Source organism: Kryptolebias marmoratus, linkage group LG13 (assembly GCF_001649575.2).
Source record: "Kryptolebias marmoratus isolate JLee-2015 linkage group LG13, ASM164957v2, whole genome shotgun sequence".
Classification (NCBI taxonomy): Eukaryota; Metazoa; Chordata; class Actinopteri; order Cyprinodontiformes; family Rivulidae; genus Kryptolebias; species Kryptolebias marmoratus.
In genome coordinates this window covers 12,401,058-12,421,940 of record NC_051442.1, presented here as the reverse complement: position 1 = coordinate 12,421,940, position 20,883 = coordinate 12,401,058, and the positions used below count along the sequence as shown (strand labels likewise).

Below are 20,883 nucleotides of genomic sequence, written 5' to 3'. Positions count from 1 at the left end.
AGCTGCTAAACTTTTTGAGTCAATCCCATTCAAGATGGCTGCCACGGCTAAGCGAAATTAGAAGATACAATGAATTCCTTTGAGGAATGCTAGGTCTTTCATTTTTACAAATGTCCTAATGTGTACGTGAGTCATGTTGAGTAACTCGACCAAGTGAAGCAAACGAAAAAAGTGATTTCTTAATCCAGCACGTCCTGCAAATCTGAGGAAATAATGTGGCACAATACGCTGAGAAAGTGAAGCAATGTTGATCTTTTGTTCACTCGATAAGCTAAAAATCATTTCAGGAATCTCACTTTCTTACAACCATGCTGCAAAAGCAAAATAATCCAGAAAAAACTCTTTTATATTCTGTTTGAGCTGTGTGGCAAACACACAACAATATACTGTAACACATGACACAAGTAAGAAATATTCTCTGAAATATTTATATAAACTTTTTAAGGAGGTGCATATTTATACAACTATGTACACAAGCATTTTGTGGTTAAAAAAGCAAGCTGAGAATCACACGAGGCATTCAGAGTAAAGGTCAGCGCAGATTTAAAAAACTGTAATTAAATGTAAAGATCGGGTGGCAGCAGATTGAACTTGTATTCATAAAAGTAGATGAGATGAAGGTAAACAAAGAGAAGATTTCACTTATTGTTCATAATTCTTGAATTCCAGCTCAGGTCTGGAAAACCAGAGTAATAACAACACTAAATGCAAAGTTGTAGGCATGCACATCAGAATCTGAGGCTGTGATGCTGCAGAGGAGGAGAGAAAGTTTGGGAAAATTGAATTACAACATGATCTTGCAAGAAAAAAAAAAGATTTAAACTAGAGAGAAAACCGCACGAGGCAAACAGTTTCTTTTATCCGCTTCTGCAAAAGAAAAAAAAAAAAAGTTTCCTGATGATGCAACATGACAAAGAAGGGCAAAAGTTCGTAAAATTCACTTTTGTTGCTTAAAGGTTTGACAGGATTTCTACCTAGCTACAAATGAAGATAAATGCAATTCGCAGACAATGACAACTTTTTTTAAGATGTGGGATTGAATTAATGATGCACTGAAAGGGTCAGAGTGAAAAAAATTGAGAGTAAATGGGTAAAATCACACAACCAATGAACAAAAAGGCTTAAAAATAGGTGCTAAATGAAGAACGGGAAACAAGTAAAAGGACAAAATACAGAAAATTACTGATAAATAAGGGTAAATGGTGCTTTTTACTTAAAGGTTTGAATCTTTTTTAATTTCTTTATTTTTCAAATAGATGCTCTATTGAGATTTTTTCAAATGAGACCTTACGCAAAATGCACCACATCTGTGTAAAGTTGAATAACTGTGCACAACATGTAGGTCTTTTCCTTTTAGCCTGTCAGCAACTGCTCTGTAAACTCAGAGTCCGTCACACGAACACCTCTCTGCGTGGTCCTTTCCCCCGGGGGGGCCGCAGCGCGGGGCCCGGCAGCGGTGCAGCTGTGCGAGCGTGCACCTCTGCGTCCAGCTGTGTCTCCGGCATGGCGGCAGGGCTGAGGAGCGCGTCGAAGTCAAAGCCCCTCAGAGGCTGCAGGGAGAACGTGAGGCCTCGTCGAGCTTTGGCGGCGCGGTCTGGCCTCTCTCTCAACTCCAAAATCACCTGACGGGAGAGAGAAAAGAAAACGCTTCATATCAGTTCACTGGATCTCCTTTTCAATCTGGCTTTTATTTGAACCTAGAAAGACAAAAACAAAAACAAATTGTCTACAATCAGCTCCTGGCCCGTTACCTCCACAGGCTGACGCTGCAGGAGCTCAAAGTCGAATGTTGTTCTGTGGAAGAAAGTCTGGCGTTTGAAACGATCCAGGGTCCTCAGGCGGCGGGAGGGATTCTTGCACAAAAGCTGCACAGAGAAGCGCGTGCAGGTCATGTGACGCTAAATGAACACAGACGATCTTGCCAGAATCATCATCTGTTGTGGAATTACCTCAGTTAATAACAGAGACAGCGAGGGGCTGAAGCTGAGAGGCATCTCATAGGGAAAACCCCTGACTTTCCTCAGCATGCTGCAGTGGTCTGGCTCTGGAGGCACGGGGAACTGTGGGGACAAGGGAAATATTTAATCAGATTTGTTACATGGGTCTGAAGGACAAACTGTGGGCACGACCTACTTTTTTTCCTGCAGGATGCACTGGAAACAAGAGCTCACCTTGCCAGTAGCCAATGAGAAGAGCAGGATTCCCAGTGACCACCAATCAGCTGCGTGGTTGTAGGGTCCGCCACTCAGCACCTCTGGGGCTGCAGAGCAGACAGAAACACACTCTTATCTCCTCGTCCTTACATATTATTACATTCACAGCTTCACTCCACAACAGAGTGGCGTTTAAAAAAAGCTCAAACAGTCTGAACTGTTGATAGGTCCGAGCATGCTCAGCTTTGTGTGTGTGTGTGTGTGAAGGGGTGTATTGCAGTTTTTCTCACCCATATATTGGATGGTTCCACAGATGGTGAAGGCTCTGCCTCCTTGCTCCAGGCGACGGGACAAACCAAAGTCAGCTAAGCGGAGGTGGCCTAAAAGAGACCATTATCTCTGCATCACTACGAGCAGTTATCACGAACATGCACATTCTTCACACCAGTGCAGATAACGCAAATACTAGAATATGAAATGTAAAACACTGGAGGCGTAACGTCGGCATTAACGCGTCCTAAAATGACAATAAAAGAAAAATCTTCCCCGGAAGCTTCTGCCTTACAGAGCATTGCTGCTCTCTGCTGGGGTCAAAGATTCACTCACCATTATCCGTCAGCAGAATGTTTTCCATCTACAAGTCAAGAAAAAAAATGTCTGAATCGCATCACAGTAGTTTTTATATGAATAACACACAAGCACACATGTAAGTGTTTTTCATGTTTCATCTGCAGCCATAGTGTGTCGAGTGTGGAGCGGTTTTTAAACCAAAAACTACAACATGTTGCCTGACAGATCTGAACAGAGTTAGATTGTGAACATGAACGATGTCAAATAACCGCTGAGCTTCTAGTTCTCGTGTGAAAGCGGGATGGGCTGTTAAAGAAACTCAAAGAAAGAAAATGCTCCCGGATTTGTGAATAAACTTAACGTAAGAAATCTTTCTTTACTTCATCAATGTGCGGCACAGTTTAAAAGGTTTTCTTACATAAAGAAGTGTTACATATGAAATATGAATGCAATGTACAGAACAGTAAAGTTAATGCCTTGGTCTCGTATTTGTGTTAACATAGTAATAATTTCACGACAACAGAAGAGAAATATATCAGATTTTCACTCTTTTTGTACCTTCACATCTCTGTGGATGATGCCAAAGTCATGCAAAAAGCCTGTGGATAAAAAACAACACAAAATAAAATGAGCCACACTTTAAAGGGTTAATATCAACATACTGACAAACTGTAGTACAGCTCTGTTTCAGAGAGCAAAAATAAAAAAAAAATATTTGTGTAGAAAAACTAGAAACACTCAGGGTGACACATAAAAGTGATATATAAAATGATTATAAACAAATTCTTTTAGTGCAGATTTAGGCTGTTTTAACTTGTGCAAAATGTGGTTTGGCATTGTTTTATTGAAAGAAGTACACGTCAGATAAAGATCACAGCATCTGGAAGGAAGCACAAGCTGCTTGAGCAGTAATAACAAATCTCTCCCCAACTTTACTTTAAAAAAATAATAATTTCCTCGATTCTATACTCCTCCATGTTACAGATTTGTTACCATTTAGATTAAAAGTTCATGATTCAAAAGGAAAAATCTGAACACGAAATTCAAAAGGCAGTGCTCAAATTTTATATGAAAATATCAATTATCATGTCCAAAAAAATTGAAAAATATTTTAAACCTAATAATCTGTAAAGTGTTTCAGAAGATATTTTGTTTATGCAACTTCTCCAGTGATTTGATGCCTCCATTTGACTAATTTGGAAACATAAATAAGTTTTTTTCCCCCCCAAAACATAATTGCAGATTTGAAATGATTAGAATTTTCAACTTAAAAAACAAGTTAAATGATTTTCAAATCATGGAGGAACTTTAATTTAATATTTAATGACCTCCCAGCTCTTTTGGAGAAAAGGGATCAAAGTCAGAAGGTTTAGTTTTATTACACACATTTCCTGTTGCATACCCACCAAGCGCACATCCCAACTCTGCAGCAAAGACCCGCACCGTGTCCTCGGAGAACTGGCCGATCATCTGCCAGTAGGTGTACAGGTCTCCTGTGCTGCAGTAGTCGCACACTGTCGGAGTAGACAGAGGATTAAAATGTGTGTCTGTGAGAAGATGGTGGCGGAGAAGGGCAGCGGGGTGAGGAGGTGGAGGAAACACAGGTGAAGGAATTCTGAAAGGGGAAAACAACTTCTGTGAAAGAAAAAATATGTTTTTCTTATTTTTATTTTATATCAAATGTCTGTAGTTATAACTTTTAATATGAAAGAAGACGGGTAAATATTCAGCAGCACTTTAGGAAATTTGGTCCCTTTGTTTTGACAAAAAAATGAATGTACTTCAGCTGCTGTGACACAACACAGCTTTGATGCTGCTGAAGGTTTAGGTCTTAAAAATACCAACCTGCAGAGCTTCAGCATTGTTTCCAACTTCAAACTGCTTTAAATTACTTTTATTTATCTTTTAAAATGCTGATTTATTGTTCTCCTAGTATTTTTATTTCTGTACGTTGTTTTGTAATCTCACTACATCTGCATACTATTTTAGCCGTTCACATATCAAAACCTTCAGCTCACCTAGGAGATGGGTGATATGACTTTTGATTTTTGTAACTTTTATACTTTTCAAAATATTTAACATTATTTACAAATATTTTTTTCCATAGAAATACACTGAGATCTCTTCAATTACTAAAAAACATTGTTGTTTGGAATCTGCTTCAATATAGTTGCTCTATTTTTATCTTCTTATGCTAAATTGAGCTTTTAGCTAGCCTTTTGCAACTTTTAGCTTTTAGTTACTTTTTACTTTTAGCTAACATTTTTGTCTATTAGCCAGTGTTTTGCTTCTTTAAGCTTTAACAACTCAGTTTTAGTTTCTTCAGCAAATATCCTCAAAGTCATTAAGCATTCACACGGCACTTTCTGCAAAAATGCGATTTTGTGTCGTTATCTTCTATATTTTTAGTATAAAATGTGGTTCAGTTCGCAGTTCCAGCATGCAGTGTTGTCCGTCCTGCTGACAATGACGTGTATTCTTGTGTAACTGCAGTAATGTGCAGCATCTGGTATCTGGGCTAACACTTTGACTCTCATCAGGGGGTGGGGGAACAAACAAGTGGGTCATATTTTCTGAGTCAGTGGGTAATTGGGGAAAATGAGAGTGAATGCTCTGGAGGGGCGGGAAAGAGAGCACCACAGCTGCACAGTGCACAGGAACTGGTAGAGTAAGGGTTGCTGGTTTGGTTAAAGTGTGTGTATCTGGGCAAGGTGCAAGCACAGACACACAGAACTCAAACGCACTTTGTCTCCAGGTGCTGGGTGGGGGATTATGGGTAGATCTGAAGGGACAGAAGGTGGAGTGAAGGGGTTTCGGATCGTGGATCTGGGTTGAAGTGGGTCACACTGGCTGACTCACTAATGTAAAGGTGGCGCTGAGTCTGCCAGCAGTCCTGAAGGTCGAGGACAAATGGATGGCGAACCTGACGCTGTGGGCAAAGGTCAAAGGTTGTGAACTTGGAAACGCTCAGCCCTGAGGATCGCTCAAAGAGAGGGCTGGACATTCTTTCTTTGCTCATTTTTTGAGCGATTACTTCCAAAACTTCACCAACTTTAAGTCTTAGTAAAATTAAAACACAAAAATTTGGGTTCCCAAACATTTTAGCTGCCAGGTCATAAAAGTAAAAACAGCAGAGGCTTGCTAACCTGACTATTGAAGGATGAAGTATACAAACATGCCTAATAAACCAGTTATATAAGGATATAAAGACAATTAAACAACCTCAAAAGCCATTATACTACTTTTACTGTTTGTATCTCTTGTAACAACTATGGCAAACAGAAAAGATTTTTAAGTTTATTTTGACTTCATGTCATAATCTTAAGACGCTCCGCTTTATGTTTCATGACCCACAGCGGGGTTTTCATCTCACCTTTGGGAACCGTCGCTCAAAATTACCCTTAAAACTATGAAGTATACATGTTAAATGAGATTTTTTACAGAAATAGTAAACAAAGCAAGGTAATTACACTTTAGCTTGAATACTTTTAAGTTTATAAATAAGATCGTTCCATCTGCATACAACCGGAGTTTTCACAACAGCGTTTTCATTTTTCAGTTTTCATAGTTTTAAATTTAGAGTTTTCATGAAATTGAGTAATATTGTCATAGTAATAATACACACAAGAAGATTTTTCCAACTAGGCAAAATATTTTTGGATTATTAAGACCCTCAAAGTGGAAAAATGTGCTGTAAATGCTCCAGAATTTACTGTGATTTGTGAGGCAGTGCCCACCTGGACTATAACTTCTTCTTTTGACTGCTCCAAGACCCCAAGTCGTAGAATTTCCGATTTAGGTATAACCTGTTGGCGGATAAAAATGCAAAAATAACAAAATAACTTTAGATTTTAATGGTTTTTGACAAAATGCTGTTCGCATATTTTTATTTCCTTTCTAAAGTCTCATTAGCATGCATGTAAAAACTTCTGAGACAATCTTTTTTGTGAGATTCAAATGTAAAACTCACTTTAACTGCATATGTTTTCTGCTTGGTCTTGTCTTTCACTTTTATAATGGGTCCAAACGAACCCTTGGCGATGTAACCCAACACCTAGAGGGAAATATGGTGACGATACGGTCATTAAGACCGAGAGGAAACATCTGAGTCGAGGCAAGTATCGTAGTTTTGATGCGTATTTTGGAAATGATTACTACCTGAAAGTGTTCGTGCCCAGACACAGGTCTGTGGGGGAATTCAGGGAGAAACATGGTAACAAAGCCTGGGAGGCTCCACTCTGCTCTCAGCATGCCTAGACCGACCCCCGCCAACCTCAGGACGTGCTCTGGAACCTCGGGGGCTTTGCTTTGGAGCATTCGCCGCTGGCCCAGGCGCAGTGCAGGTGGAGCCAGGCGACAGATGCCCACTGGGACAGAAAGGCCCACAGTGGAAAGGAAGCCACGCCAACCAGAGATGGGCTCATCTTCTCCCCCTTCAGAGGCCCTCTGTAGGGCAGGAGCATGGGGTCAGGGGAACAGGATGAAGAAAGAGGCAATTAAGGCACTATTTAGTTGATGCTACTGCAGTTAAAATAAGTTCTTGCTGTCTTGAATTACATGGATCATATCAATGAACATGAAAATAAAATAATCACATTTTCACATAAGGAGTTTTAACTGGCCAATGTCACTTTCTGAGAGTTCATAGACAAAGTTCATCAAGAATGATATATTTTAAAATGAGTTTCTTTTCACTGTTTAAGCACAGAAAGTGACCAACAAACGGCTTCATATCTGAAGCTGCTCAGTGCCTAACATGTCAGATCATTTGCTTAGTGAAACCACAAAAGCTTATCTGTAAGAAAAAAAGAAGAAAAAAAAAAGACGGGGGCTTTAGAAGGATTTAGCAGGTGTTGAAGCTCCTGCTTGTCAGTGTCACAGTGAAACTCCACATTTAGCTCAACAGATCAAGCCTCCCTCATTAGTCTAAACTTTTGTGTTTTGACCACAAAAGGATAAACTGAAGCTTGGCGAGGATCGTCTTTGGGTTAGGATTGCATGTGCAGTCCATTACACCCTCTACGAGTGTTACATGTGATGTCCTTTGTTTTGGATTATGAGCTGATTCATGTTCTGTCTTCAGTGTGAGACAGGTTGATCTTTGTTTCACATACTCAATGCTGCTTTTATTCCTGGTTTGGCTACAGTTTACCAAATTTTATAATTGAGTCGCTTTAATTGTTTGCACTTTGTAATGAATCCTACAAATTTCTTGTAATAGAATATCTGCATAACTTATTATTAATAAGTGCATATATGAATTTTGGGCAGCAGCTACAATGGCACCTTTTAAAGTCTGTCCAGACATTTTCTAGTTCACGTTGTTCAATGCATCGGTATAGCTCATCCCTGCTCTCATTTGGGTTCTAACTACAGGGAAAAAAAAAAAATCCATATTGCATGTCTATTCAGCAGTTATTCCATCACACAGGACTGCTGCTCCCCTTTGGGCCTCACGGTGCACCATAGACCTCAGGCTGAGCTACTCATCCGTGAAGAATTACATTTTTTATCATTTGAGCTAAATAAGGAGACACATTTACAGTTATCCTGAATTTACAGCCACCAATGTGAGCTTCAACGCTTGATTAGGGACTCAGGGAACCGGATATCGGACTATTGACGTGTTTATTTGCGAATACATAACTACACCGGAAGCGTCACCGTGTTGTGCCTTCAAAGTAAAAGCATGAAACTCAAGACTTTTTTAAACTCATTTATAGTGAGAGCAAATTAGTGGTGATGTTGTGTAACCACTAACGACGCATTGTCGTTTTATTTTTGCTATTCAAATAAACGGTAAACTGTAAACCCAACAAAGCGTTATAACAGTCCAGACACCAAATATCGTCATGGTAACGGGGAACCCCCCTCTGCACGTGCGTCATACCTTAGCGACCAGGAATTTCATTCAGCTCACCTTCCTGCTCTTACTTCCGTCGACCCCCATTTTCACGAATGTGGCGGGACATAAGCGGTGTGACCTCGGGCGCGACGTCCGCTCCTCATCCAGGCGCTGCGGGACGCGGTGCGGGACGCCCACCACCTCCTCTTATCCCGCATCCACGACCTCCCGCACGGCCGCACCTGCCACCGACCTCTCGCTAAAATGTCAGAAACGTATTCCTCACGGCCCGCCGCTCCTCGGAAGCCCAGACGCAAAATGTGATGAATATGGCGACATAACATAAACAAGTTAATCCCGAGAACGTCAGCTCAAATCCGCCCACATCTTTGCCATGCAGCGAGTTCAGCTCCCCCTGCTGCTCAGTGTAGTTAGAGCTTTTTACAGCATTTACATCACAAAAAAATTAAAGTATAATGAATGCATTTTAATAGAACTTAATAACAGTAAACCAGTGCATGCACAATGTTATGGCATTGTTTTGGTATGAAACATAAAACTCCAATACAAAAGCTTTTAGAAATGTACTGTATTTCTGTATCATAATGGTGTTTGCTCATGACATGGTGATCTGTAGTGAGCAGGTGGAAGAGAGCTTAGGAGAGAAATGCTCTGGAAAGACAAATGACAGTTTGTTAAAAAACAAAACAAAAACGAGATTATGTGTGAATATGAGGGACAAGGGTGGGACGGTGTAGCTGGAAGTAGAGCTAATGAAGGTGGACTAACTCAATACTACCTTGACTATTGGTAATGGACAGAAGGAAAGCTGCAAGATTGAAAAGGAAGGTTTATAAGATGGCAGTGAGACCTGTTACGATGTATAGTTTGGAGACGGCGGCACTGACACAACAGTTAGGAGGCTGAGCTGGATGTGGCAGAGATGAAGATGTTTGGATTTTCGTTGGAGGTGACCAGAAAGGGGCGGGATTAGAAATGAGGACGCCAGAGGGGCAGCTCAGGTTGATCAGTTTGGAGAAAGAGTGCAAGGCTGAGATGGTTTGGGCACGTGCGGCAGTGGGATGGTGGATGTACAGGACAGAATATGTTGAATACAGAGCTGCCAGGGAGGAGGAACACTAGAGAGAAGGTTGGATGTAGAGGGAAATGATGGGGTGAGAATGATGAGCTGTGGTGATCCCTACAAGGAAACGTGACTCAAGTTCTCTCCTGATTGACCAGCAAAATTTTGAACCAATAAAAGACAGAAATATACTGAGTGACAAAAACTCAAAGCACTAGCTGACAGCGCATGTGCCTTTTATTTGGGACCTAAGAACATAAAAAGCAAACAGAGCCATCTGCACTTTTTTTTTAAACTTTCACTTATGTTGTTCACCAATACAGCCAGTGGTCATCTGTAAAACAAACCGAACGGTTGAGCTTTAAATAAACAAGTAGAAAACGTTTGTGAATTCATGTGGGAAGCATTCAGGGTGAGAGGAGCGTCAGCAGGTTCAGTCATCTTCGTCGAAGTTCTTGTTGCCCTGTGGGGGTTTGGGTCCACCAGCTGGTTTGGCCATAATGATCTGAAATAAAGAAAAAAGAAAATATTTCTAACTGGACACAAGAGCAGTGAGATCCATGCAGCTGACTCAATGCAGTGTCAGCAGCAAATATTTCAGCTTAATTAAAAAAGGGGGTTGGTTACAAAGTGGAAAAGGTGTTTTCAATATCTCCATCTTGGAAACAAAAACCATTCATGCTCATTAAATGTTCAGGAGCACACACTGAAAACAAACAAACAAACACAATTAGCCCTCATCTGTTTACTTTAATATGAAATACGAGACTTCAGGAATCGTACATCTCCTCAAAATGTTTTCAAATCAAGATAATACAAAGTACAGCCCTAACAATACCCTGAATGATCTCGTTTAATTCAAGTTGTAAATGACATTAAAGGCAACGCTGTTTAATCCTGCACCGTGCAGCATGCGATCACACCATAAACGGTCCGTTTCATGCTGGTTCACACAGTGATGTTAGGAGTCGTTTCAGGAATAAGTTTATCCTCACGGGACTCTGTGTTAGTAGTGGCAGGGCAAACCATAACTTCAGTGACCTGTGAGCGAGTGAAGTTAACTGAAGTGTTTTTTTTTAGTTACAAGTGGACACACATCATTCCAACACCTACTGACAAGAGGGTTTGTTTGTGTGTGTTTGGCCTCTAATGGTGGGTTTCAAATTGATCTGGCTCTTCATCCCAGCCATCCTTGTCCCAGTGGCCTCTCTGCTTGGGAGCCTTTGGTCCCCCTGCCGCCTTAGCCATGATGATCTGGATCATACATGTATACACACACATCCTGACGTCATTTATCTGACCGCTACCAGTTCTCAGCGACTCCATCCTCCTATGACTGCTGAGGAAAGACTAGCTTTATATTAAAGTCCACACGGCTCATAAACTGAATATAAACATCTGGAATGAATAACAGCTTTGTTTTTAATGACTAAAAAAGGAAGGATTGCTCTGAAAGAAAATGCTTAAATCGTAAACTCATGAATGTAAACAATCTAATGATTTCTGTACAAGTTTAGGTTTCACAGACAAAGATTACCTATAAAATAAACTTATCTGATAATATAAACACTATTTCTGTGCTACTTTTAGGGGAGATGTTCCTTTGTTATAAACAGATGGTTTAAATTAAAACTGGTGCTTGCATGTTTTCATGCTGACCTGATCCACCCTCAGCACCGTGATGGCGGCGTTGGTGGCCAGCTTGATGCCCCAGTATTTGACCAGGTACGGATCCAGAACGCCAGCTTCAAGCATGTCCTTCACAGCAGGGCCGTCTCCCTACAGACAGCATGACAGCCACGCGATCACAAGCGGCACTTCAGACTCGGTCACACGCACTGAATAACAATCACACCGAGTTGCTCGGCAACCGGGAAAACTGCTGCAGCTTGAAGTTGAGTACTGTCGCTCAAGAAATGTGCAAAATCTGGATCGTTAGTGGTAAAAAAAACAAATATATGCACTCAACATCGTTTTTATAAATACAGCCTCCTTAATTCTGTTTTAAAAACATTTCAGTTGAGTAAAAAAAAAAAAAAAATCATACTATATTTGGTAATGTAGCTATTTTTCCTCTAAAGAAACAGACTAAAATAAAGCTGCACACGGGTACAGACAAGTTTATTGATATAAATTTTGTATCATGTAATTATTATAGCAGAAACATTAAGATATTCCTTGTGAAAGTGGCCCAGGCTGCATGGTAAGTGCTACAGCTAGCTGCTGCTATGCCAATATTTACACTTACGATGAGAAACTAATAGCAGTGTAAATGTTTATAAATCAGCACTTATAGGAGCTGTAAAAATTTAGAAAATTGGATTTGTTATAAGATGGCTGCAATGCGCTTTTGGACTAGCCTTTAGCTTGTCAATTTGGTAAAAACAAACTATTTCTCCAATGTGGGGTCAGTCAAAGAGCCATCTACAACAGATAAGACATTATTTGTTCATAACTGTTCCGCAGCAGCCCTCTTCAACAGATCTGAACTATTACTTTAAACAGAATGAAATGATGGTTTATTAAGTCTGACACAGGCTGAAATTCAGAATCTGTTTTTTTTTTTTTTTAAAAAAAAGGGATATTAAAAGAGCCGTACTTACTTCAATATCAAAGCCAACGTTTTTGTTTCCCTCGTGATGTGCGGAATACAGTTTAGAGATTAGAACGTTCCCCTTTACACCGGAGTTCTCAGCCAGGGCGCGTGGAACGGACTCAAAGGCTTCTGCAAACTTTTTGATGGCATACTGCTCCAAACCAGGGCAGGACTACGGAGAGGCGAGAAAGTGGGAGATTAGTGTTTCAGAAATTCATTTGCGATGTACCGAAGCTCAAACAACAGTCAAATTCTGCAAACCTCGCCGTATGAGGTGATCTGTTTGGCCAGCTCGATCTCAGTGGCTCCAGCTCCAGGAACCAGCCGTTTGTCCTAGAGATGGTGAAAAATGAATGTTTTAGCAGCTGTGTGGACTCACCAAAGCTCTGCCAAGATTTTACCAATATGCAGAGTTAATACCAGTTCTTAAATAAAATTTTATTTGTTCACATCAGTTTTGATATTTATATCATAGTAATAAACCGGTGAAAAATAAAAAACAAGCCAACTTACCCTAACCAGAACCTTGAAAGTGTTGACTCCATCATCGATGGCCCTCTCGATGTCATCCATCAGGTTGTCAGTGGAGCCTCTGATCACCACTGTGGAGATGGCGCCGTCTTCTTTTTCTGTTTAAAAACGCAACAGACCACACATTAATCTTGAAACCAAGACAAAGCAGAGATCAGGTTTACAACTCGAAAAATGAAGCAAAGAGAAACTTGCCGTGTTTGAAGACCACCACCTGAGTATCTCCCACCTCTGTCAGGTAGACGCTGTCACAGTGACCCATCTCATCGGGAGTCGGAGCCGTCTAAGAACGCACAACATAACACAACACAATAAAGTCAGTTTAATTACAATTTACATGCCTGACTACAGGAAACGTGACTATACGTACAATTTTGGGCAAAGCTACAGCTCCCACTGTCTTGCACAGCCTCCTGAGGTCCCATTTGGAGTTCAGTCTGTAAGGAAAGAAGAAACATTGAGTTTAAAAAAAAAAAGACAGCAATAATCAAATAATTAAGAATATTATTTTGTGAAAAACAGACAGAATGTCTTCCTTCGTCTTCCCTTCTGAAGCTTCTGCTCGTCTTACCTGACCACCATCAGCTTGTACTTGTTGGCGTAATGAAGCGCCATGTCGGCCACTTTCCCCCCGGTTACCACCACGTTGGCCCCAGCCTCTTTGATGGCCTGCACCTGAGCCTCCATCATGTCTTCCTCTCCCTTACTGAAGTTCATTAGTTCCTGTGCGTTATTTATCAACACTGTGCCCTGTGGAACAACCAGCACTGCCATCAGTGACAAAATAAGCAGCTTTGTCCAGAAACCCATAGCTTTGTATTCTCTAATAATAAAGTTTTTCCATTTAACTAGTTACAATAAGAAGCTCATAGTGAGTGCTGATAATAAATGAGGGTTTGGTACTTTTCAAAAACTCAATGACATCAAAACTAATGTGAAGCTGCTCAAATTATTTTATTCACTATTAACTTTGTGACATACACCTCCCTGTTGTGTTAAAGATATTTTCTAAATTACAAAGAGAACAGATCACATGAGTTGCTGTTTCTCAGCCTCCTCTGAAGCCCAACAGACTGAAGTTCTTGTACCTTGGTTTCTGTCACCATGCAGTCAAAAGGGCAGGAGAACACTGCGATCTTGGCATCTTTAACTGATGTGATGTCTCCCTCTGCCTCCTTCTTAAAAACCATGCCATGAAGCATGGAAGAGGCTGTAACTCCACAACCCTGAAAACACAAAGCGTTCAATAAATCAATAAATTAATCAAAGAACAACAACATACAAAAAAAAAGGAATTACAATAGACGGGTAATGAAGCTTACCAAAATCTTGCATACTCTGACATTGTCAACATTGAAACTGCCAGACTCTGGGAATATGGATACTGAAGCACAAACCCAGACAAGAAAAGAAAGTCAGAGAAAAACAAAAAACAAAAGGTAACACAACCAACAAGATGACAAACGACAGATGTTGGTTCTGGTTAAATTAGTCTGGCGTGCTGGCTCACCACAGGCCTGTGCGATGAGACTGGACAGGAAGTCTTCGTTCCCGTACTGTTTGCTCATGACTGCTGTGCGGATGAGAGATGTGGCCTCTTTAACATCATGGAGGTTTTTCGCTGAGGAACATACGCAGTCTGGCAGGATCTCCAGAGCTTTTTTACAAGCCTTCTCATAGCCATCGATCACCTGAAACACAGTGGAAATAAAATCTACTTACTGCTGATATAGAAAAGTAACTTGCATAAATGAATTCTCTGGTACTTCCTCAACACAGCACACAGTTAAGATAATGTTCAACATTTAAGTTTTACCTCTGACACAGACAAGCCCATCCTGAGAAGCTCTTCAGCAAGCTCCAAAAGGGCTCCGGCGAACACCAGGACAAAGTTGGTGCCATCTCCAACTTCCTGCTCTTGCATGTGAGATGCCATCACGACCATTTTGGCGGCTGGATGTTGCACCTGTGAAACAAATGTCGAAATAAAGCTTTTAATCATCACATTTATGACGCCTTTTTTATCGGCATCAGTCACAGGAGCTTTTGAAGTGTTTCCTCACCTCGAGCTCTCTGAGGATGGTTGCTGCGTCATTGGTGACGAACAGTTTCTCCAAGTGGTTGATGACCATTTTGTTCATACCTGCAACAGTTCAACAGTGTGATGAGCCATTCTGACGCCCCTCCGTTTATGTCAAGAAGGCAAAGCGTGAACTACAAAAATATCACTTTTTTTTACGTTACTCGTAGAGGATTATGCTTACCGTTGGGACCGTAGGCGGTTCGTGTAGTCTGAGAAAGCTCCTTACACGCTCTGATGTTACGAAAAACTGCCTCCTCTAGTCCTGAGAAGTGCTGTTTAGGAAATCAAAACAAAAAATTTAGAAGTGTGGCTTTTGAAAGAAAGGTACAGGGCGTTCATTTAAGTTCCTAACTGTGTACTTCTGCTATGACTAATTTGTAATGTACAGCAAAATATAGTAAAATATACAGTTTATTTGAGATACTTCGATGATAGTGTGCACTTTATGTATGACCATAAGGCTTTCAAAGGAATAAAAAAAGCACTAACAAATTATAAAAACAGATATAAACAAGTAATACATAAAACATAAATAGGAAGCATCTCTACATCCTTTCTGAGGTGACCATCAGATCCTCAGTGGTGACAGTTAGCTAAACGCTAACTGGGTGTGACTGCAACTTGACAACCAATTACCACTGCAGCATCAATTTAACATGTAGACACATATGCTGGTGTTTAAACACGTTAATCGGGAACATTTAAAAACATTAGAACTATAGTTCAGTCCATTAACGCAGGAGCAGGTCGGGGAACTTGGAGCGGCCTTGCTCTTTCTAGAAGTCTCCCACATGACTGTGAAAATGCTAATTCAGCGGCTAACGTTAGCGCGCACGCTAGTTTAAAAAATATTAACAAAAAAAGGGCTATTCTACTGCACCGACACACGGGTTTAACCTGACCTTTGCGCCATCCTTTAACATTTGGGCAAAGCCCGGAGGTTTGGGGACGTGGAGAGCCATTTTCCGACGTTTAGCAGCCCCGGTGTTTAACAGAAGCTAGCTGCGGCGTGCGTTCAGCTCTGGGTACAAAGCCGGAGAGGAGGAGGCGGAGCCAGAAACCGGTAGCAACGAGGGACAAACAGAACGCGTCTCGTTTTTTAGCTGCTATGATTAATAGGCACCACATGAGGGCGCCATTGTCATTGCAATTTTACATAGACGCACAATAAGTCCTATGGCTTGCATGAGGTTTAATTTTCAGATTGTACAGAAGATTTTCTGCCCATTTTTGACACCCAAGTATATGTTTGTTTTTGCAAATGAAGAGTAAATCCCATTTTATTATCCAGTATTAAAAATATATACTTGTACAGCTTAGTAGGGAACAATACATCATTTTGATTTTTGTTACATCAGCTTTCTACAATAAAAGAGGACACTTTACAGTTACAAGTCCATCACCGGGCCACATAGAGATGATCATTTGCACTCTCACTCACACCTAGAGACATTTTTTTTGGCGTTATCAATTAACCTAACATGCATGTTTTTGATCTGTGGGAGGAAACCGGGATAATTTACACACATACCCATCATAATCCAGTTTATTACAATTTAATTTAGATAAAAAAAAACTATAATGAAAGGTGAATAATAGGAGGACAGTGAAGATAATCTGGATCCCTGCCCTCCATTTTCAACTTCTAATTCTTTCATCTTGTTCTTTAACAAGATGTCAATCGTCCCACAAGTTCTAGCTCCTTGTTATCGCACCAAAGTTTGAATTTATTCATTTCTAAAAAGGTCATACAGAGCTAATTTATAGTTAACCCCTTTCTTGTATAATAAAACAAACACCACATAAAAACTGACAAGTGAAGACGTTTTCAAAGTGAATAGATTTTATTCTTAATTTTTTTTCACATTCAGACAGTTTTTTCTTTTTTTTTTATCCACTAGCACTAATAGGAAGTACAGGCTTTTGAGCTTGTCATTACGCTAACAGCTTACAACATTTTTCTTCATAACCTCATCATCATTGCCGTCATCTGGTAATGAGCCTTTAACTCCCCCCCCATCACATTAACAGATGATTTATGTGTAAAATATTAGTGCATAAATCATCTACAGGCCATCGCAATCACAACCTCTGCTAGAAAAAAAGCCCCCTTCCATGAAACACACTCTATGTTCTTGGTTTAATCAATTTTCATTCACAAAAAAGGTATAAAAATGTTAGTAGGATAATTGCATACGTTTAGAGGACAGTACAGCTGTCCACGGTCAGAACATTTAGTGTTAGTTCCTTGGTTAGTTTTGCTTTAATGCAGCATCTCTTAAAAATAGACTTTAAAGAACTAAAACATAAAAAAGTAACTAAAACATTTAGTTGTAACAGTTCAGACATCGTTGCCAGAGGACCTTTGGTAGCTACAGAAAGGATTTTCAACACTAACTTAAAACATGTAAACATAAGAGCACACAAATCATGCAACATACATATAAAAAACAGAAGACAAGCAGCTATATGGTCCCAGAGTTAGGACAACTCGACATGTAACACGTGCGGTTCAGCTGGGCTTGCGAATCGTGTTCACAGCTGTGTGAGCCCACCCTCCCAGCGTGACCGAGAGGCGTGACGCCCGACGTGTGAGGTTTGAGCGACAGAGTTTACCGCCGGGGTCCAGTTTTCTCATCACTGTCCCCCCGGGGCGCTCCTTCAAACTGGGCCTGCTGAAAGCACAAACACAAGGAAACAAAAGATAAATAAATAAAAAAAAGACCGTGTGGAAAAATGTCTTGCATTAAATACGTTCTTCTGAACCCTTTTCCTGTAATGATATTGATATTCTTGTTCTTAGAGAAATATAAACTCTCTTTGTGAGCCATATTTTATTCAGCTTACATTGGCTCTTATATTTTATGATCAATTAGTCCAATCAGGACACTAACATTAGGTTAGAAAGCACTTTTACTAACAGACATTGTTACAAGTAGGAGAAAGGAGAGTGTTTCAGGATTGCAAAGTCAAAAAGAAACAGGAGTTGGAAAGAAGGAAAGCATTCTTTGTTTGGACAGTGTGAGTATCTCATCAGACGTGTAGATTTTACCATAAAGTATCTGATTTATGGACATCGTGCAGCTCTGTCATGCACTTTCATGCTAAGATTAGTAACATTCAGAGCACAAGTCTCCACATTTTGGCTGAATTACTTTTCGAGACGTCCGTTACCTTCCATTCTACTCCATAATTAAGGAATAGTCGAAGCGCCTGTTGAGAAACAAACTTGTTTGAATTTCCAGAGTTGCTCATTCCACGCAGTGAGGACTGCATGTAGCTGCGTGTGACGCGAACTGATAAAGCACAAGGCCGCTGTTTGTGTGGGTCGCTGCTAAAGCCACTGCTTGAGCATTTTGAACGTCAACACAGGAAGTGACGTGAGCAGGCATCCACATTTTTGTCATTTCGCCTGGCTCCAATTCCCACACCCACATACACCCCCCTTCAAGATTCAAACTGAGGCGGGAAGAATGTCAGGGGGAGTGGAGGGGGGGAGGAGACTCACAAGTTAGACTGGATTCTTCAGGAGGGAGGGGTGCTCATATACTGACATCATCTATGCAGAGAATATATCATAAAAATAAGATGAACTGCTTATTTATAGAAGTTTAACCTGTCGTTTATTCAGTCACAGTTTACCCAGTTTCTATATTTTTGAATACAAACTACAAAAACATAAAAGAAGTCATTTAAATTTACTGAAAACCGATGTTTTACCTGTCATCTTTGCAAATCAGGTCATCAAAAGCCTTGGACAAATGTTTGAGCCTCTTGAGTCTGCTGGAAACTGACTCCAAGTCTTGGTCAAATTTCCTATTAAACACAACCAAGAGGGAATTAAATAATAAAAATAAAGATATAACACAGATATAGACACAAAATACGCCTGATAAATATGAAACTCACAGCCTCTGGTTCTGTGTGTTGGGAGAAGCAAATGGACTCCGTAACGCAGCCATTCGCACCAGCTGCCTCCTGCCTCCTCCGGTTCGAACTCCGCGCACAGACGCCTCGGGAGTCTTTTGTCCCCTAGAGCCCGGAGTGTGCCCCGGCGTCGCAGCTCGAACAGGGGTGCGCCTCGGAGTGCGAGAAGCAGGGGCGGCTGTGTTTTCTCCATCCCGACCCGGGGTTGCCACCAAAAACTCCTTGCGCGAAAACTCCCTGGACCTTTGGAACCTCTGAGTGAAGCAGAAAAGAAAAAGATGATGATGGCAATTGAGATGAAGCAAAGAATTCGTGGCTGTGAAGGTAAACACAAAGCAAGTTGATTTCAAGACAGAAAAAAAAACCCAATTGCAAACTCCAGATCCAACCGCCAAAGTTCACCCACCTGACACATGTCGCTGACAGAGTTCCGCGCGCTGCGAGTGAGCCGACGGACCGCGCTGGGCTTCGGCTGCTCCTTCGGGGCTCCTGAGGTCAGATTCTCTGGGAGGGAGTTCGTCTGGACAGAGCGTAGCGGGAGCCGCTTTCGCAAAGACATTCGCAGGGAGTTGAGCGAGGATGAGGAGCGAAGCTTGCGGAAGCGGTCAGGGACTTCCGGGGAGCTCTCTGGCCCATCAGACTCATCCAGGACTGTGTGTGCCCGCCAGATCCCAACCACGGCTTTGCCAAGCCCATCCATAATGAAAGACACCGCACTGGATGTGGGAAGATGACAAAATAGTATGATATGATAAACAATTATCATAAAGAAAAGAAGATATTTATATATACAGTATACACTCATATACAAAGTTATTTTCTTTTAGATACCTTCAAAAGGTCTGGAGAACTGTTGATCAAGACCACAAGTTTGGCTCCTTGAAACAAAACACAAAGAAATAAGGGGTGGTTTATTACGGCGTCCTAAAAAGAACAAGATACAAGTTTAAAAACACAAAATAAAAAGTAAACAGTGTTAAAGCAAGGAGGGGCAAATGTATTGTGTAAATAGAACATCATAACATATTTCACAGCAGTATAACTAATTTATATATATAGCAAACCTTTCCAAATTACTCTTTTCCAAAACAGGATTATTTGAATAAAACAGATAATTGTATATTTATATTTCACGTTTCAAAAAGGCCTAATACTTCTTGTGAGTAGTTTATTTTAGGGGCAACATAAATACACAAAAAGAGAGAGTTTGTCGTCAAAAACTGAGAAAGTGAAACTCTCAGGACGGGAAGTTAGGATGAAAAATGACCCGTAGAAATCCGCTCAATCAGGCAGGAATAATCCTGTTACTGAAAGCTCCGTGGCTTTTGTTTGTTCTTGACAACAATGCTGCCGTCTGACTGGGCGTGAATCTGCCCAAAACAGCTAAAGAACAGATAACTGCGACTCAAAATGGTCGCTTTTATATGCTGTAAATGTCACTAAGGATTTTTATTTCACAAAGTCAATACGAAACGTCGTCAAGCAGTGCAACTATTTATGAATTAATTTGGAAACTACAGACGAAACAAACAAACAAAAAAGGACGGTGCTCGTGAACGCACCATTGGCTAGTTTAAATTCCGAATTCGACTTTCTCTAAAATAACGTAAACATTTTATATTTGAAAATAAAATAACCGAAAGTCCAACATTTGCTGTAATGACGGCTTACCTCGAAATTAATCTTGTAAAAAACAAAACAAAAAAAACGTCAGTCCTCTTGTCTCCAGCTGCTCCCCTTTTCTCTTCCAGTTTGAATTTGGCGGTGGACCGCAGCCGCGGATTAACCGCATGCCCACGCGCTTTACGCACAGACCATGACGTCATACGTAGCGTCGCTACGTAATGCCGCAGGAATGCTGGAATGTGGAGCACTTCAGGGACCTGCTAAGTTTCTGTCTTTTTAAATGTTTTTGAAACTTCAAACTAACAAAAATAAATATTAAATGTGTAGAATTATGGGAATTTTTTTCACTGAGACCTCAAACTAGCTTCGACGCTCATCACTGACTACTTTTAGGTTTCTGTTTGATTTTCTTCAGTTTTATTTTTTCTGCTGCAATTTTTCATATTAATTTAACTTTTTTAATGAGAG

General features: G+C 40.6%; 3 protein-coding genes across 10 annotated transcripts; all 3 read right to left on the bottom strand.

Annotated features, from left to right (window-relative positions):
• Nucleotides 1-784: 784 nt before the first annotated feature.
• Nucleotides 785-9,697, bottom strand: rskrb (ribosomal protein S6 kinase related b). The gene is made up of 13 exons (XM_017417964.3): nucleotides 8,644-9,697; nucleotides 6,882-7,169; nucleotides 6,694-6,777; nucleotides 6,461-6,529; nucleotides 5,583-5,652; nucleotides 4,130-4,237; nucleotides 3,282-3,322; nucleotides 2,760-2,787; nucleotides 2,444-2,533; nucleotides 2,172-2,260; nucleotides 1,950-2,060; nucleotides 1,752-1,865; nucleotides 785-1,622 (listed from the first exon to the last, which is right to left on the bottom strand). The coding sequence occupies exons 1-13, from the start codon at nucleotides 8,671-8,673 to the stop codon at nucleotides 1,392-1,394; spliced, it is 1,353 nt and encodes a 450-aa protein (XP_017273453.1). The 5' UTR covers nucleotides 8,674-9,697; the 3' UTR covers nucleotides 785-1,391.
• A 174-nt stretch (nucleotides 9,698-9,871) lies between these two features.
• cct8 (chaperonin containing TCP1, subunit 8 (theta)) lies at nucleotides 9,872-15,824 on the bottom strand. Of its 3 annotated transcripts, none has more exons than XM_017418215.3 (16): nucleotides 15,765-15,824; nucleotides 15,044-15,134; nucleotides 14,843-14,922; nucleotides 14,596-14,745; nucleotides 14,290-14,470; nucleotides 14,102-14,163; nucleotides 13,868-14,005; nucleotides 13,351-13,529; nucleotides 13,150-13,216; nucleotides 12,975-13,062; nucleotides 12,762-12,877; nucleotides 12,510-12,581; nucleotides 12,256-12,420; nucleotides 11,312-11,431; nucleotides 10,766-10,906; nucleotides 9,872-10,157 (listed from the first exon to the last, which is right to left on the bottom strand). In XM_017418215.3, the coding sequence occupies exons 1-15, from the start codon at nucleotides 15,822-15,824 to the stop codon at nucleotides 10,799-10,801; spliced, it is 1,677 nt and encodes a 558-aa protein (XP_017273704.1). In that variant the 3' UTR covers nucleotides 9,872-10,157; nucleotides 10,766-10,798. The 3 variants fall into 3 exon arrangements, with proteins under 3 accessions (XP_017273704.1, XP_017273705.1, XP_017273706.1); XM_017418216.3 differs by having other exon boundaries at nucleotides 10,770-10,906; XM_017418217.3 differs by lacking the exon at nucleotides 10,766-10,906.
• A 920-nt stretch (nucleotides 15,825-16,744) lies between these two features.
• Nucleotides 16,745-20,585, bottom strand: LOC108236922. 6 transcript variants are annotated; one of them, XM_017417992.3, is made up of 7 exons: nucleotides 20,461-20,585; nucleotides 19,621-19,667; nucleotides 19,196-19,505; nucleotides 18,772-19,043; nucleotides 18,583-18,678; nucleotides 18,037-18,075; nucleotides 17,412-17,537 (listed from the first exon to the last, which is right to left on the bottom strand). In XM_017417992.3, the coding sequence occupies exons 3-6, from the start codon at nucleotides 19,487-19,489 to the stop codon at nucleotides 18,045-18,047; spliced, it is 693 nt and encodes a 230-aa protein (XP_017273481.1). In that variant the 5' UTR covers nucleotides 19,490-19,505; nucleotides 19,621-19,667; nucleotides 20,461-20,585; the 3' UTR covers nucleotides 17,412-17,537; nucleotides 18,037-18,044. The 6 variants fall into 6 exon arrangements, with proteins under 6 accessions (XP_017273478.1, XP_017273480.1, XP_017273479.1 ...); XM_017417993.3 differs by having other exon boundaries at nucleotides 17,425-17,537; nucleotides 18,018-18,075; XM_017417995.3 differs by having other exon boundaries at nucleotides 17,433-17,534.
• Nucleotides 20,586-20,883: the final 298 nt, after the last annotated feature.